Genomic DNA, 17,198 nt, shown 5'->3' on the forward strand with positions numbered 1-17,198 from the left:
AAGCCAGAGAAGTACCGGCTCAGGCACAGAACTATTTTCTCTTGCGTAGTTTAATCCGTTGAGCGCGCTGCTGCGTGGCCCGTGAAGTTCGACAACTTCACAGACAGCAGCGTGCTCCGTGGCGGACGACTGGCAGGTGTTTCACCTTATAATTAAAATTAAAGTTATTGTCCGGAGGCGACACATTGAAGGCATACTTTGGGGAAAAACCTATACAACATCGACCCGTAGAACGCCGTGGGCCACTTGACAGTAAGAAAAGTTCAGTTCGGCAGCTTCGCGTCGAGTTAACGAGGCTCTCGTCCCGTTGGGAGTCTGGGTTTATTTAGTTTTATTGATACGAGGTAGTTAGGACCATACCAAATAAACTACACACGTTGATTAACATAACATGTATCAGTTACATGTAGTTTGACCTGAAATGTGACTGTTAACAGTGTTGTGTTCTGTCTTCTTCATGAAGTGAGCTAGCTTCAGAGTGAAGACGGCTAACTTATAGCATGCCGTTTTTCAGCCAAACGTTTTACTCCAGGACGAACAAAAACCACTGTTTTGAAATGATAGTGTGAAGATTTATTTTTGCCATGTGCAATTATTTGCAATGAGTCCATTATGGCGATAAGGTCTAAACCTCGATATTAATTATAAAAAACTACAATTGTTGTTTCTTTTTAAGTATTCAATTTGAGAATCAGCCATTGCATGGGTATTGCAGTCGGCATTTACAAAACTCCTCCAAACCAACTACATATATACAGGGTGTGATTTGTCAAAAAAGAGGGATGTGTTTTTTAATCATGAAAAAATAGGCCTAATTATTTTTTTTTAAAGTTACGGTTGAACATCCACCTTTAATGCAAACTAAAAAGACATAAACCTTACATTTTCAACCTAAAACGGGGGGGGGGGGGGGGAGACAAATCACACACTATATATATATATATACATAATTTTTTTTTTAATTGATAAGACAAGATGCTGCTGTATTCAGATTGATTTGTTAATATTTCTTGCATGTATGATTTATTTATTTGCAGTTGCAATTGAAGATGAACTCTAATGGACCAGCCTACCCCCTAGCTTCACTGTATGTAGGGGACCTACATGCTGATGTTACAGAGGCAATGCTGTACCAGAAGTTCTCACCTGCAGGGCCAATCATGTCGATTCGGGTGTGCCGTGACCTCATCACACGCAGATCTCTAGGATATGCGTACATAAATTTCCAGCAACCAGCTGATGGTACAGTACACAATGGCATTCAAAATTGGCATGGCATTAAAACATTCAGTTGAAAATACAATTGTAAATAAATAACAAGTTTGGTCACTCAGTTCATAATTTATTTTAATGGTCAACATAGAGCATGCTAGTATAAAGTAACTTTAACACTCATTGAGCCTCTGTTAATTTTTAATGTCTTGGATAACATTCTCCTGTATACTTTTTTTTTTTTTAGCTGAGTGTGCCTTGGATACAATGAACTATGAAGTTATCAAGGGTCGTCCCATCAGAATAATGTGGTCTCAGCGTGACCCAGGACTGAGGAAATCGGGTGTGGGAAATGTGTTCATCAAAAACATGGATGATTCCATCGACAACAAGGCCCTGTACGATACATTCTCAGCCTTTGGGAATATTCTGTCCTGCAAGGTAAGTGGATTATGCCCACTTTATTTAAAAGCAGCCACATGTTTACAACCAAATGCAAATGTATCAGGTTGTGTTTAATTTTCCAGGTACAATTAACCCATTATATTGTTCTGTCAGGAATCACTTGTGTCACAGGCTTGACCATTTATTGAATGGAATGGTAATACAATTTAAATACATATATTTTAAATTGTATTGCCAATACATACAATTTAAATACATATATTTAAATTGTATTGCCAATACATTTTGGCATTTTCTTTGTGAGTCCACTACTTGTTGACAAAACACCTGGTTAACCTGGTTAATTGTTCGTAAGGAACGTCCCTATAAATAATATCTATAGACACCTGAAGATAGATTGATGGATAGAAGATGGATGCTCCCCATTCAAGTTGAGCTTAAGAGGAAGTCCATTAAGAACCGGGGGAAACTGCTTAAAACACTTGTAGAGACTTACCCATGAAGACAAAGCTATAATTTCTGCCCAACACTGCTTCTACAAAGTACTGATTTGAATATTCTAAATGTTTGAGAGTAAGTAAACCGACTGCATAGAATGTTAATCATTTTATAAGATTATTTTGAATTTAGGGCTTTGAAGACATGCTTTGAAAGTTTGGAATTATTTTGAACCTTTGAACAGCCACAAGGAAGAATTCCAAGCTGTTTGCTTTCCCAGGGCAGTGTCAGTGCTAGGTTGAGCTTTTACAATCAACTAGATTGGAAATCATTGGTGATGCTGGCAATGCTGAGGCTGAAAGCTCATGATGTTTGCTGCTTTACGTCAATATAATTTTGTTGTTGGAAAATCTATATACATTTATTAGGTCAACATACTGGTACATACATATTTGGTATGAGCGTTGTCACCGACTAATATAATATAGCTTTACACATGTTTACAGTTATTTCCTTAACTTCCAAGATGTTTTTCACATGCATGAATCATTTTGTTCCCAGGTTGTTTGTGATGAGAAGGGCTCAAAAGGCTATGGCTTTGTCCACTTTGAGACACAAGAGGCTGCAAACCGTGCCATAGAAACCATAAATGGGATGCTGTTGAATGATCGCAAAGTGTGAGTTGATACCAAATTATAAAAAATATTGACTGTGTATGTAAGTAGTAGATGTTGAGACCAGTTGAGACTGATTGATATTGACTTTGTAGGACCGCCCTGTAAATTACTTGTTTACTTGTTTTTTGCTCAGTCAAGAGACAGGGAGTGAGTTGGACATGTTCAAGCAAAAGGGCCATTTCCTGGGGGAAAAATGTCAGTTATCCCTGAGTAGGTCAGTGAATTAGTAGGGTGTGTGTGTGTGTGTGTGTGTGTGTGTGTGTGTGTGTGTGTGTGTGTGTGTGTGTGTGTGTGTGTGTGTGTGTGTGTGTGTGTGTGTGTGTGTGTGTGTGTGTGTGTGTTCGAAATTGAAGCTTTGTGGTTATCATTGCCGAGACGTAATCATAAGAGAAAGTGAGTATCGTATTAAGCCAGCAAAAACCTTTCACAGAAATAAAGGAATACATTATTTATAACATATTCATAACAGCTGATTATCCTATCATTGTTAAACCCTGTTTGTGATGTTCATTTACTTCAATCAATCATGTTTACTACTTGTCTATTTAACACCCATTGTCCTTCTGTCCTGCTATTATTGAGACTTTGTGATTTGTTTTATTTGTAGATTTGTGGGCCACTTCAAGTCCCGCAAGGAAAGGGAGAGTGAGTTTGGGGCCAAAGCCATGAAGTTCACCAATGTCTACATCAAAAACTTTGGGGAAGAATACACTGATGAAAAACTCAAGGAACTTTTCTCTAAATTTGGTAATTCATTTCCTTATCTTCGGCATACAGGCTTGGAGGATGAAATCAAGGCAACCCTCCAGATTGGGCTGGTCTTTAAATTAACCAGTTGCATTCCTTGACTCTCAGGTAAGACTCTCAGTGTGAGAGTGATGAGGGATGAGAGGGGCCGCTCCCGTGGATTTGGCTTTGTCAACTATGGAAACCACATGGATGCTCAAAAGGTGGGGAGATTGAACACCAGCCATTGTGTGAGAGTCCTCAGACCCGTTGAATGTCAGTGTCAGTAAAGAAGTGGTGGCTACAAAGTGTTGTTTCTAATCCCGAATTAACGACTTAATGTATTTTCCAAAAACTCTTTATTTCCTTGTCTGTATTTTCTGTGGTGTCCCTCAGGCCGTTGAGGAGATGAATGGAAAAGATCTGACAGGGAAAATCCTTTACGTTGGTCGAGCACAGAAGAGGACCGAGCGACAGGGGGAACTCAAGCGCAAGTTTGACCAGATTAAACAGGACCGCATACAGCGCTATCAGGTACACTACACCGTCGTTTGAAATGTCACGTGTTCATTTCATAACTCATAGGCTTCAGTTTAAAAAGAAGCAAGGGGTCTCAATGCTAGCTTACCTTAACAAAGCATAATTGATATTTTTTGCTTCAGCAAATTACATGATTGATAATGTTTATACTGATGGTAGGCTGTATATTCAGTGTAGTGCCTCTAAGTATTTTAAAGTGATCATGTTTTTAAGCAAGTATGTGTTCTAGTGAAGTGGCGAACTGTTTGCATTCGCTGATGTCTTGGATACTCTTTTTCTACCCTCCGTCTGGTGGCAGGGAGTGAACCTGTACGTGAAGAACCTGGATGACACGATTAATGATGAGAGACTCAGAAAGGAGTTTTCCCCTTACGGGACTATTACCAGTGCAAAGGTACCGCCTCATTAGCAGCCCTTCAACAGTGGGCTCGCTCCCTTTTGATTTACTTACAGCTAACTAAATGTTGCCTTTATCAAATTGTATTTCTTTATGCAACAACCATCTCACTCCTAACTGAACTGGATTCATGCACTTTTAACCAATAATGCTTGCTCTATCTGTAGGTAATGACGGATGGATGCCAGAGCAAGGGCTTTGGCTTTGTGTGTTTCTCATCACCTGAAGAAGCAACTAAAGCAGTAACGGAGATGAACGGGCGTATTGTTGCAACTAAGCCGTTGTACGTTGCGCTGGCTCAACGCAAGGAAGAGCGCAAAGCCATCCTGACCAACAAGTACCTGCAGAGACTTTCCACTGTCAGGTCCATGCCGAGCCCCATCGTCGACTCATACCAGCAGACTGGCTACTATGTTGCGACTGTGCCACAGGTACGAAGGTTCTCCAATGACACGCAGTCCGGTGTATCGGGCACTTTTCACAGTAGGATGAACACAGGTGACCAGTATAGACACAACTGGTCCAGTGAATATACTTTGAAGTAATTACCCTATTATTGAGGACCTGTGAAAAGGGTCCATTATCAATGTATTGTAAATGAAATTGGACAATGTTTAGATGATGCCTGAAATCCTTTTTACTTTGCTCAGCCGCCTAGTCGCTCATTCTATAACCCCAGTCCGGTCAGTGGTATTAGAGCTGCCCCTCGCTGGACCACACAGCCACCAAGAGCTCAAGGTTCGAAGAAGTTAAATAGCATCCTTAGCTGTCATTGCTTTCATCTTTTCCATATCTCTTGCTGTAGCAGTCACCATAGCTTGGGCAGTTCTTTTTAAGTGTGTATAAAAAGCATTTGCACAATAATATGCCCCCATAGGTCCTTACTCACCCCAGCTGGTGGGAGCAGCCATTCCCAGACGTACGGCCACACCCATTGCAACGGTCAGGCAGGCTTCCACCCAAGTTCCTAACATGAAGTACCAAAAAACTAGTAGGTTCCTTACTCAATTACTTACTTGTAAAGAAAGATCATCAGGTTTGCTACTAACCATGACATAATTTGTTTCTAAGCTAATATTGGAACCCAGACAGTGGGTGGCCGGAATGACATTGCTGCCAGAGGCGGCCAGTACAAGTACTCCCCTTCCATTAGGAATACCCTGCAGGTCATTACTGTCCCTGTGTCTATGGCAAGACAGCAGGTACTCTTCAGTGTCATGTTCCACTGTTATATGATTGGAGTTCTTATCACTGCAAAGAGATTCTGCTACACAAAGGGTAGCAGAGAGTCTGCTAACCCTTTGTGTCGCAGAGTCTCTTAGTCTATATATTCTTGAGTCTCCTGGCAGTGTTAAGTTCGAAATTTGTTTGGGGGAGATAAATTATAAAACCTTCTGTTACTCAGGTTTGACAACTGTAAAAACACTTTTTTTTTTCTCACAGTGTACAGATTATATCCCAGATTGAGTTTATATTATAAACATAATACTCCTGCATTCAAGGCTTCCTGGTTGTTTAATGTTTAAATGTGGGACAAAACCCTTGCAGTAACATTGCTTGTTATGAAGTAGTTTCCTATGTTATTGTGGTGCAAGGCTGTCCCTATATCGTCAATGGAGCCTGCTGTGCAAATTAGAGGCCAGGAGCCGCTCACTGCCTCAATGTTGGCCTCTGCTCCTCCCATGGACCAGAAACAGCTTCTGGGTGTGTATGGCCTAAAGATCCTGTCCATTCAATCCATACAGGCATTGAGTTGATTCTCATTTTATAATCGGTCCTCCTGTTGGCCACATCCTATTTGAAGGTGAGAGGCTGTACCCGCTGATCCAGGCACTTCACCCCAACCTCGCTGGGAAAATCACTGGCATGCTGCTGGAGATTGATAACTCAGAGCTGCTTCACATGCTGGAGTCCCCCGAGTCGCTGCATTCTAAGGCATGGTTGATGTTTTCATACTCTTTAATTAACAGGCATGAGTGGTTCTTGATTTAACAAAGCCTTTAAGTTATACTTGTGATTACTTATGTAGTCGTTCCTTTTTTATTTATTCATAAGCCTTTCTTAATCAGTAGAAATGCAATTGATTTAATGTGGCTCAAACCCTTAACTCCTTATTAGGTGGAGGAGGCGGTCGCTGTGCTTCAGGCTCACCAAGCTCAAGAATGCTCTTCCAAGTAAAGAACCTCTTCAGGTCCGCTGCCACAGGATTACATCATTTCAGGTTCTTGTAGTGCTGCTGTCTTGCCTCACAAGTTTTCTGTAGACATGCTCCCTGGATTTCTCCAGTGTTTTTTTCCATTACTTACACCACTCCCTTTTGATTTTGTACGGTTTAGAGACTGGGCTCTGACAATATCAGTGATATGGTTGGCCTATACTTGCCTGTTCAAGCTCATATAAAAGGCTTGTTAAGATTTGTCTTCGATGTAAAGTGTTGCATTATCGAACTAATCGTTTTTCCCCTCAGACATTGAAATCCGAATGAAGAAGTTAAAAAGTAAATCAGAAAAAAAAGAGTAAAATGTTAAAGGATAAACTAATTGGTACTTTGTAAGTGTTCAATTTAATTAAGAAGTTTGTTAAACCATTTTGCTGTTGCAATGGTACCTTTTGTTGGATTAAAAAAAACTGCAATATATAGTCGTTGTCTTTTACAAAGAAATGTGATCCATTGTTTCGCAGTATGTTAATCTGCATAAATAGACTATGTAGATGCTTAATTTGGGGTACTCAGGCAAAAGTAAATGCATTAAGTCAAAATAAGCTACAGTATGACCTGGTCCTATCAGCCAATGATCAGAATGTGTAGAAGGGTGGGTATGGTCAGCGGCTAAGACATTACTAATGGAATACAGAGTTCCCCTTGTGCCAGATTTGGATTATAACTAGGTAAAGTTGCATTCTCTAAAGAAGCTGTTGAGCACTCTGATGGCCCATACAGTAGCAATTATCCAAAAGTTAAATTAATCCACCTATTTACATTCAAATAAATGTGGCAAGAGACAAACGGCACTGTTTTTGGCAAGTTTATTGCAAATAAATGTACTCCCCAAATCAGGTCTTTCATCTCCTACTCAACATGGATTGGTTGCTTTAAACAATCTGCTTTATTAATCTTAACATAAGTCTGCTGGTTAGGTAGGGCAGGTAAGAATGGGAATAAAAAATTACAGTGAATTTGTTTGTGGTTGTTATTTACATTACAAACCCAGAATTTGACATTAAAATGGACAGGCTAACGGAGGACAGATGGCAGTAGTAATTTATGACCATCTTATTTCAAACAATCTAAGACCTAGGTATGCAAAAAAAACAAACTTCTGTATATACATTCTGTGTTCAATAGGTTCTTCAGACCTATCTGCGTGTTGGCACCAGTAGTTGATTTGCCATAACTGAATCAGGGAAAAGGTTATGATATGTTGGTAACGGGACGTATGCTGCAGTGATCATTTTACCTAGAGGATAAAAACACCAGGATTAGGGATCTGACAATTGAGCCACATCCATACAGAAAATAAGATGCACAAGTCAAGAGTACATACCAGCGAACCATCGTCCATGTAGGGCATTAACTGTAGCCATCGCTGCTGGTATGGAAGGGCATTTTACATAGACATTTCCCTATGGAGAGGGTTAAGAGATAGTGTTTACACATGCATGATCGTAATGGATAAAAAATTCACACTAGAAATGGATGCACTTTGTGCTTGAACTCACTTGAGCAGAGTTCTTATCGACGTATGTGTGAACTATTCCGCCATGTTTGTTGCACTCCTCAATGACATCATCTTTGATCTCAGTGTCCCAGCCAGGGTCATTTTCCCTAAACAGAAGAAATTGAAATGAGAACATGAACAAGTGGTTCCTTTTGAGCCATGAATGGGATCAACAATGGCTTATTTTCTGATGTTGCATTATGTAAAGCCTTACGCCTGGGGGTTGAACATGTTTGACAACTGCAGGCAGTGTGTTGCCAGAGGCTGTGATGGGAGGTTTAACGCCTGTGCTGGAGTTGCAGCAGCTGTAAAGTGGATAAAAAGATCAGTTGCTGAAGGCTTCAATGCATAGTCTTCACAAAGATTAATTTTGGCCAAATCATGACATGGCACAACTTTGTGGAACTAACATGATGAGGCACTCATAGTTCCAAAGGGAATGGAACCAGTCATCTGCAGGGCCTGCTGTGCAGCTGCAGGGATCTTCAGACCAGTACCTACGGGGAGAAAGACACATTTTAAGAGCTGTAAATACCTATGTACAGTGGCACTCTAAAGGTATTAAGTGTCATAAAATCCTTGGTTAAGGGAAACTAGAACGTCAAAAATAAATTAATATTTATCCCAGACTACGTTCATGTTTTGCATGGCAGGAAAATTACCTTCTAAACTTGAGGTCAATTGTAGTAACATAAGAGACATCTGTTACTGCAATAAGCCTCTATTGTGCTACTTACCTATCATGCACGACACAAGTTTGCAAGAAGACCAAAAGCAGTGGTGGTTTAAACCTGCCACTGGGGTAATTTTTCTATCCGACAATGCAGAAATGTTAACAAATAAAAACTTAAAAGTTTTGTTTTATCTTGCGAAAAGGACAACATTCAACTTTCTCTCTCCCTTTCCGGGTCCCCCAAGGTCTCGTAGCATCGTCCTCTTGGGTGGTAATTTACCTTCTGCTAATCTGGCCATAAGCTGCAGCCGTCCTGTGGTGCCCAGGTCGATGCCAGTCCTCTCCAACTCATCGTTGTCCAGAAAAGAGCTGGCGGTGGATGCGTCCGTCCGCTCCGTCACGTGGCCTACTTTCATCGGCCGCCCGGCCAGTTCAAAGCCATTCAGCTGCTCTAGGGCTTTTTTCGCACATTCTGCGTCTGCAAACTTTACACACACATCATGTATCATGAGACGCCATAAAACTTTAAGACACCAAAAATAAAAAAGTTACATGTACTTACTGATATGAAGCCGTATCCTTTGGATCGACCAGTTTCACTGTCCATCATGAGCTGTATGCCTTCAATCTTTGGGAGAAAGATTCAGTGTTACAACCAGTCGCAGTAATGCAATGCAATGCACGTATTCATTTGAAATGCGAGGGAAATAAGTGGAGTAAGAACAGTTGTCAGCTAACTGGCTTTAATTTACCCTGCCAAAAGGCTCGAATATTCCCCGCAGCATGTCCTCTGTGATGTTGAAGTGCAGAGAGCCAACATAGAGCCGCATTGGGCCAGCACTGCCTTTCTGCAGGTTATTTGCCATGGCGGCTGCTCTGTTTTTCTCTGCCTGTGAATATATGCAAACATGTTATTTCAAATCATTTTTGATCATTTGATATTCACAGATTCAGGAACTGTTATAGGCATTCAGTCAGTTCAGAAAATGTAAATATTATACACCCACCTGCGAGGCCTGGACAATGATGGGCACTCCCAGAAGTCTCTGTCCAGTCAAACCAATCGCCAGAGGCACAGAACTGGCCTCCAGGAACTCAATGTAGGCAATCCCCTTTGATCTTCTGGAATTCCTGTCAGATATCATCCTCACATCTCTCACCTGTGGAAAGGAAGGCAACGGTCAATTAAATAATCCATTTGAATCCAGACACTTTGTCCACTGGGGGCAATTGGCAGAGGCTTGTGGAGTAGTATAGCTAGCAAGCAACAATACAGGAAAGATCAAATAAAACATGTAATGCAAAAACAATCTGGACATTTCAAGAGTACCGGTGGCGTGTAAAGTAAGCCCTGATTTGCCATGCAATAGAAGCTTCCTGAGATAATGTACAACACCCCCGTACCTTCCCCACGGCAGAGAAGAAGTCCTCCAGGTCCCGGGCCCGGATGCGTGCAGCCAGCTGCATGCAGAAGACTGTGCGCGCGTCCCTCTCCTCTGGCGTGAGGTTGTCAATGGGTTGTCTATAGGACAAGAAAGGGGAGCTTGTTAGATGGAGAATGTGGCGTTTGGGAAAATGTGAGCATAAAGCGACGTCAACACGGCATCAACGGTTCACCGTAACACGAACACTCACCTGATTGGACTCTTTTCTCTTTTAACAGGGCTACGAGTTTTGGAACGTTTCCGTCTGGGATGTAAAAAAAAAAAGTCAGATGTGCTCACCATGTACATATGGACAGCAATTATTAGTTAGAAAGCATAATTGCTTTACTTGAGGCCACTCTCACATTTCACTTTGAACAAGCATATTTAAGATGGCTAAACCACTGATTCACTTCAAAACATTTACCCTACATTAATATTGTATATACACATCTATAAAAGCTGCACAGCACAATCGGTAAATGTAGAGACATACATGGGACTCTTGCGAGCTCTGTAGCGGCCGGGGCGATCCCTGCTGCGGGAGCGAGTGCGGTGACGCTCCCGGCTGGCATTTCGCTTCCTCTCTCTGCTCTTGCTTCTCTTCTTGTTCTTCTTCCGATCCCGACTCCTGCTCCTTTTTTTAGAAGCACCTGGACTTCTGCTCCGGCTCCTTCTTTTCCTTGAACAGAAGACAACATGGGTACATTAAACCTAGGAGCCCATTGTGTTCTCGGGTTTATCCAAAAATGCCAAGATATCGGGTGCTTACTTCTTGCTGTGAGCTTCATGTCCATTTGCATGAGAGGATTTGATTTCATCCTAAGCAAGGTTGATAGAAGAACATCATGAGGACGCAGAGGAAACATTTCGTCAAGGTAAAGGGGGGGATGGGGTGGGACAAGAGAAAATGCACAATACATTAAATTAGCAATACTTCCAAATATTTACTGTCCTGCCTGCACAAGGTATCCTTGCACAAAAGAACCCCCCCTCCCACCCTACCCAAGAACATTTTAGCAGTATTGTTGAGTACTCACTGCAACCCGGATAAAATTACATTTTACGAGACTACCATCATTATAGAATTGTTCAGTGAACTTTGACATTACTGGGGTCCAACCTCTCCCGTCCCCCACCAATCTAATGAGCCGTACCCATGCCACTATCTGAGCCTAAGCCTGAGGCTACGCATGGCCCACGGCCACTAAAGAGATCCTGTGTGGTTGGTGTCAGTCCAGTGATCTTCACCCATTTTCGTTCTTGAACTGTAAGAGCTCGATGCCACCTCTGTCACACATCTCGCCCTGAAGCAAACAGGGATTCACAGGGCTTAGTAACATCGACGCCCAACAGAAACTGGAAAGAAAGCCACTAGTTCATCCACATACAAACTACTGTGTTTTGGTGTCAACATGAAAATCGACCAAAAGCCCGGTTATGGCTTGATTGAAAAGGGAAGTTGAATAGCCACATTTGTTTTAACTGTGTGCTAATGAAAATGTGTGGTGTTGTGTAGCATGCAAACTCAATACCGATTTAAAACCTCAAAATAATTACAGTTACAGTTGAGGAGGCAAAAAGGCAGTATTCATATTTTTAGACATGTTAAAAGCATTTGAATCAGTTGAGTTATTCTCTAGGCTATTTATGCACAACACAGCTACGATTGCTATGACTGAAGTTCATAGCGCTTTATATCATAACTTGCTGTATACAATGCAGGCAATTACATGATCAAATGTTAAAATAAATGTAACTATACCTGAAAACAGATGCCTAACATGGCAAGATTGTGCATGTATGCATGATCCATTTCAAAAAATATAATTCTGATCACCATCATGCTTTAAAATAGTGGGAAACTGCATATTTTTACAACTGAATACTGCCTCTTTAATAGCACCGATAACATGTGCTCATCGTCCATTGGCATTCACCTTGTAGCAACTGAACAGGGATGTGATAAGTTGAGTTTCTTTTAGTCCTAAGGGAACCACAGTGCATCAGTACATTACTCCATAACTACCTTACGTTTTACCACAGTTCACAGTGGAATCAAAGTTGAACTCATTGGAGAAGAGGTGAGATATCATTAGGCAAGTCTATAGAAAGAGATAGATGGGAATTTATTCAAAGTCTGTATTGCGTTTGAAAAACTTCACATACCACACACACAATGCATACATGTTGGCTAACAAATCAATGTAATATCAATATATGTCGGTGTACAGCCAAACTGATGCGTCTCTTCGGAAACTCACCTTTCTAAATGGAGCCTCCAGCATTGCCTCAATTTCAAAATCGTCAGCCATGACCCTGCGGGACAGAAAACGACCTGTAAACTCATAACATTAGAAAATGGCGCCTATCTTTCTGATATAATGCAACTGTTGGTCTAGACTGTAAACGTGTGCATGGAACTGGTATTCAACACGTTGGGCTCGTTTCCAAGAACATGTAACTTAGTTTACGTATGCTTAAACGCATATTGTTCGTGATTTTACACGTTAAAGCTGGCTTGACATCATTCACACGAACATCACATGATAGGTGAGGTGTGCAGTTGTAGGAATAACGTTAACTTAACTAGAAAGTCGTAATATTTAAACATTGATTTGTGTGAATTCAAAAGGCACGCCGATTCATAGAGGATGTCCCAAACGGTCTGAAGTGGTTAACGTCCGAGTTTATCGACATTAACGTCAAGTTAAATACAATAAAATACAACTTATTTCCTTGCGATCTATTGCGTGATTCCGAGTACGAGGTCGTCCTGACAGCGTCCTCCGTCTGCTGCGCTGCTATCGGAAGCGGTAACGTTAGTCGGTACTCACGTTAGCCCTCCCCACGCTGACCCCATCAGCCCACCCAACACGCACATTTAGACCCACCCTAACCAACCGTGTGGATAGAGTTTTTATTAATTTAGCTAGCTATCTTGAATCATATCCTGATAAGAAGTTAAGGTCAACTAATTTCCCCCAAAATCCGCGTAGCTACTCGGTTCATTAGCATGTAGCAGCGCGTTCGTTGTTGCTAGCTACCGAGAAACGGAACAATAATATAGAATGAGACCGAAAATACCTTTTGGAAATGACACGCGTCTCGATGTGAGAGGTTATCGAACACCGGAGTTAACACTGCTCTTTTCTTTCTTCTGGAAGGACGGAGCGGTAGTATTTGTTACACCGTCTACTGCTAACGCTACCGAAATGATTTGCGGGCTAGCAACTGTAGCAGGTCGATTTCCAAATGGCGCTTAGTCACGCGATAACTTGCGCTCACTCACGCGAGAACTGTTCACGGGTGTTGTTTGGTTTCCGACCAGACCAGTCACGATACCAGAAGTATTTTACTTTGATCAGACGGTCATCTGCCATCTAGCGAGTACTTTGAAGAATTACACACTACTTTAAAACCTGTAGCCGTTTTATTATATTTCTCCACGTAGGGAACAAAATAGCTCCTGGCATTTTACGACAAAAAATCAACGTAATACACGTTTAAACACCTTTATTTGATAACAACATAGACTTTGGAGAAGCTCAATGAAAGATTGCCCCCCGATAGTTTGGAATAGCCATATTCCTAAATGAAGGTTACCCGATTTCTGAGACAAAATCCAGGGACATTTTGGGTTCAGCGGTGTAACTAAAACGGGGACACTGCCCGGACGGGTTGGGCGGGATTGTTGGGGTTGCAGGCGGACGGGGGGGGGGGGGGGGGATATTTTCCTAAATATCCTAAATATCGTAGCACCATGGTGTGAAGGGTGAAGGGAACAGTTATTGCATTGGGTTATCTGTGTTAGAAGCAGATTTGAAATAAAAACCGCATTAGACCCATTGTAGTACTTCCAATCTGTTGTGATGTTTAAAACTCTTTATTTAAAAATAAAATATATATTTACAATTCATTCAATAGCAAGCAAACACATATTACGCTGCCGAATCCTCCGTAGTTGGCATACATTTATTACTGAATGTAATAGGTGCCTCATAGTTATGCGGGACCTCAAAGAACAAGTCATCATCAAAACAAAGTTCATCTGGTGGTGATCCAAAATAGGGCATCTTCAGTACAAATCCTGTAATAACGCCTCCTATCGCCGACACTACAATAGTGGATAACAGTGCTGCCACCTGGTAAATGGCCTGTTCCGAGGCAGTCCTTCCCAAACCTGGCTGTAGACCTGGGATCTGCTCCTGGAGCTCCAGCAATTTTGGATCCCCTTCCATAGGTGCCATGTGGGCAAAAGTCTCATACATGCTGGGTCCGTAGACCTCCTCTGAAGCAGCCAGTATAGCACATATGCCCGCGGTGGAGGATATGAGTCCGGTCAGGCCATGGAGGTTGTGTATCCCACACTGGTCCTGGATCCTGAGGCGGCGGGCTAAGAAAGGGGACAGGTACCTGTAGCCCAGCATGCAGGCAGCGCAGCCCATCATTCCCAGAGCATAAGCCCCTGCAGGGGATATCATCATGTCCACAGAGGCACCCACCGCCACCCCTCCGGCCAGAGTCACATTCTGGATGTCAGCCATGGTGAGCTTGCCGGTCCTGTTGAGCATGGAGGAGAGCGCGAACGCTGTGAGCGTGGAGGCGCTGAGGCCTATGAAGGTGTGAAGCACGGCCCTGTGCTGGTCGTCTCCCTTCAGCGCCAGCACAGAGTTGAAAGAGGGCCAAAACACCCACAGGAACAAGGTGCCCATGGCAGACAGGATGTCTGACTGGTAGCTGGAGCTCTCCTTGGCATGGCCTTCGTTCAGACGGGGCCGGTACAACACAAACGTGACCCCCAGGCCGAAGTAGCAGGCGAACACGTGGATCAGAATACATCCACCGGTGTCGTTGATCTTCAGGTAGGTCAGCACGGCCCACTCTGTGACTGCGTACACCGGGATCTCCAGCAGGGCCATGACCAGGAGCTGCAGCGGGCTGGTTTTCCCCAGCACGGCCCCGAAGGAAATCAGGACCACAGCACAGGCGAACTCTGCGTTGATCAGGTTTATCACCCCCAGGTGGATCTTACCATCATGGCTGAATTGGAAGTACCCCTGCACCAGAATGGCCCACTGTATGGCAAAGGTGGCGGTGAGGAAGTTGAACACCATGCCCCCAAAGCCATACTGCCGGAAGAAAGCCAGGAGACACCCAAAGCCGATGAATATCATCACCTGTATGTCGGTGAAAAAAGGATAGTCTTTATACAAGGCGTTGTCCATGGCGACAGTTTCGTTGCCCTGCAGTTTGGCGTCGGCCTGATCATCATAGGTGACAAATAAAGCAAACAGCACTACTATGAAGAGCTGTGTAACCACCACAAACACAGGCAACCCCACTCGCAGGCTCGTCGGAGGCTGCCTCATATTTGGGGCTCTTTAAAGCAAATTCGTTTTTTAGCCTTTATACTATCTCTGCACCACTATCTCAGAGGCATGCTCCTACATTAATGAGTGATAGTGCAAAGCTACGTGCAAAGCTAAGTCTGCATGCCCTTTGATCATCATGCACAATTTTATAGTTTTGGGCCGCAACCCGTATTGCGATGTCAATGACATAAGGTATGTGGCAATAAAGGCAAGTGGTCAAAGGTTGAAGAAGCTCAGAGCTAAAATCTCTGTCATCTCGAAAAGAAAATGGTTTTAGGATTATTTGTTCACATAGAGTATATTTGTTACCACAAAGTAAGTCATCGGATTTGAATTGGTATGGATTCCATTTGCGGCTATGGCTGGAATCAACCGATTATTCCAGAAACTGGACTATTGATTCCCTTTTGCAAACATGTTTTCAAATGACTCAATGTTTATACAGAATTTCTGACCTTTGGCACAGGCTTCAGATAAAAGAAAAATTATACTTTATTTTCACATCATTTTATAACAGATAATATAATTAAATACCTGTCAATTGATTGATTCATTTTAGGTTTGTTAAAAATGACTGATATACTGTATACTGAACACTGTTTATACTCAAACAAGCATGTTTGAGACACACACGCACGCACGCACACTTTATGTGTGCACTTATTTACACACACTTATTTCTTTGAAGGCCTCGGACATTTGCCTAAATGCAAATTATAGATCTATATATACAGTATAAATATACGAGTAGAACATATCTTTGAATGCATTGTGTGGCTCCCAGTCACACAGATATCCTCTCAGTCAAATAACAAAGGAGAATGCAGGGGTCTAATACAATTGCCCAACTTTATTCAACATACCTGATGGTGCAGCAAATGTCTCTTGGATAATATGTGCAATTGTAATTCCAGATTCACTCATGCACTCTTTGTTGCATGGTACAATAAGCAAACCCTCAAAAGACTTTCTTGGATGATAGAGCTGGGGTTATTGATATTTATTATAAACTTATAATATTTATTATAAGTTTAAAATATGTATAATTTTCATCTGTAATGTATACTTTTGTTAAATTGGCTTAATTATACAATAGAATCAAGCATATAATAAAGCACATAAAAGGTGTAGTCTTATTTAAACTAAATAAGGTGTCTATTATTTTTATGGATCTTATGCTTTGCAAAGTTAGATTTTACATACAGCTATTAAGTACTCTAATTCATTATTATATTCTCCATCTCTATACAAATTCACAGATTCCCATTTGCATGAAAAAAAAATAGGCTACATACAACAGAAGACATGCAGAGTAATAATATAATTTTGCCTGATTCCACCAAAGTCACAATGAAATCAAGAGTGAATACAATACAATGAGTGTAATAATCCCAAATGATTATATGAATCCTCCATGATTAATGTAAATATCATTTAATTCACTATCAATGCATTGTAAGTGATTCGGCTCATCTCTAATATGTTATATTTTTATGCCTCCTGGAAACAATAATGACCACTAAGACCATACTTTTCATATTATGAACATGACAAGGAAAGACCATGACAAAGCCACAATTAAATAATTATGTAAATAAAATAAATACCACAA

The 17,198-nt window shown here is 41.7% G+C and overlaps 2 protein-coding genes and 1 pseudogene across 3 annotated transcripts; 1 reads left to right on the plus strand and 2 right to left on the minus strand.

Moving 5' to 3' along the window:
* The first annotated feature begins 124 nt into the window (after positions 1–124).
* pabpc1l (poly(A) binding protein, cytoplasmic 1-like) lies at positions 125–6,837 on the plus strand. The gene is made up of 15 exons (XM_084479610.1): positions 125–252; positions 1,038–1,242; positions 1,460–1,653; positions 2,617–2,732; positions 3,340–3,479; positions 3,588–3,682; positions 3,855–3,992; positions 4,297–4,392; positions 4,563–4,826; positions 5,046–5,133; positions 5,273–5,386; positions 5,467–5,597; positions 5,991–6,099; positions 6,200–6,330; positions 6,514–6,837. Exons 2-15 carry the CDS (start codon positions 1,050–1,052, stop codon positions 6,571–6,573), a joined length of 1,869 nt encoding a protein of 622 aa, XP_084335736.1. The 5' UTR covers positions 125–252; positions 1,038–1,049; the 3' UTR covers positions 6,574–6,837.
* A 570-nt stretch (positions 6,838–7,407) lies between these two features.
* On the minus strand, positions 7,408–13,457 carry LOC311359907 (RNA-binding protein 39-like). The gene is made up of 15 exons (XM_084479942.1): positions 13,299–13,457; positions 12,476–12,530; positions 10,984–11,033; positions 10,708–10,893; positions 10,423–10,476; positions 10,192–10,309; positions 9,795–9,947; positions 9,540–9,677; positions 9,350–9,415; positions 9,068–9,272; positions 8,525–8,611; positions 8,329–8,419; positions 8,116–8,221; positions 7,941–8,019; positions 7,408–7,853 (listed from the first exon to the last, which is right to left on the minus strand). The coding sequence occupies exons 2-15, from the start codon at positions 12,524–12,526 to the stop codon at positions 7,753–7,755; spliced, it is 1,485 nt and encodes a 494-aa protein (XP_084336068.1). The 5' UTR covers positions 12,527–12,530; positions 13,299–13,457; the 3' UTR covers positions 7,408–7,752.
* Positions 13,458–13,701: 244 nt separating this feature from the next.
* LOC311359334 (ammonium transporter Rh type B-A pseudogene) lies at positions 13,702–15,782 on the minus strand (annotated as a pseudogene). Its single transcript has one exon. The product of its transcript is annotated as an ammonium transporter Rh type B-A pseudogene (transcript).
* Positions 15,783–17,198: the final 1,416 nt, after the last annotated feature.

Source organism: Micromesistius poutassou, assembly GCF_964030765.1.
Source record: "Micromesistius poutassou genome assembly, chromosome: 15".
Lineage (NCBI taxonomy): Eukaryota > Metazoa > Chordata > Actinopteri > Gadiformes > Gadidae > Micromesistius > Micromesistius poutassou.

Excerpts from the sequence above, each read along its gene's own strand:
- pabpc1l (XM_084479610.1), top strand. The coding sequence starts at position 1,050 with ATGAACTCTAATGGACCAGCCTACCCCCTAGCTTCACTGTATGTAGGG. Across the intron at positions 2,733-3,339 it reads CTGTTGAATGATCGCAAAGT|ATTTGTGGGCCACTTCAAGT; the intron begins GTGAGTTGATAC and ends TTTTATTTGTAG. Across the intron at positions 5,387-5,466 it reads CATGAAGTACCAAAAAACTA|CTAATATTGGAACCCAGACA; the intron begins GTAGGTTCCTTA and ends TTTGTTTCTAAG.
- LOC311359907 (XM_084479942.1), bottom strand. The coding sequence starts at position 12,526 with ATGGCTGACGATTTTGAAATTGAGGCAATGCTGGAGGCTCCATTTAGA. Across the intron at positions 10,310-10,422 it reads AGAGAAAAGAGTCCAATCAG|ACAACCCATTGACAACCTCA; the intron begins GTGAGTGTTCGT and ends CTTGTCCTATAG. Across the intron at positions 9,416-9,539 it reads TATTCGAGCCTTTTGGCAGG|ATTGAAGGCATACAGCTCAT; the intron begins GTAAATTAAAGC and ends TTTCTCCCAAAG.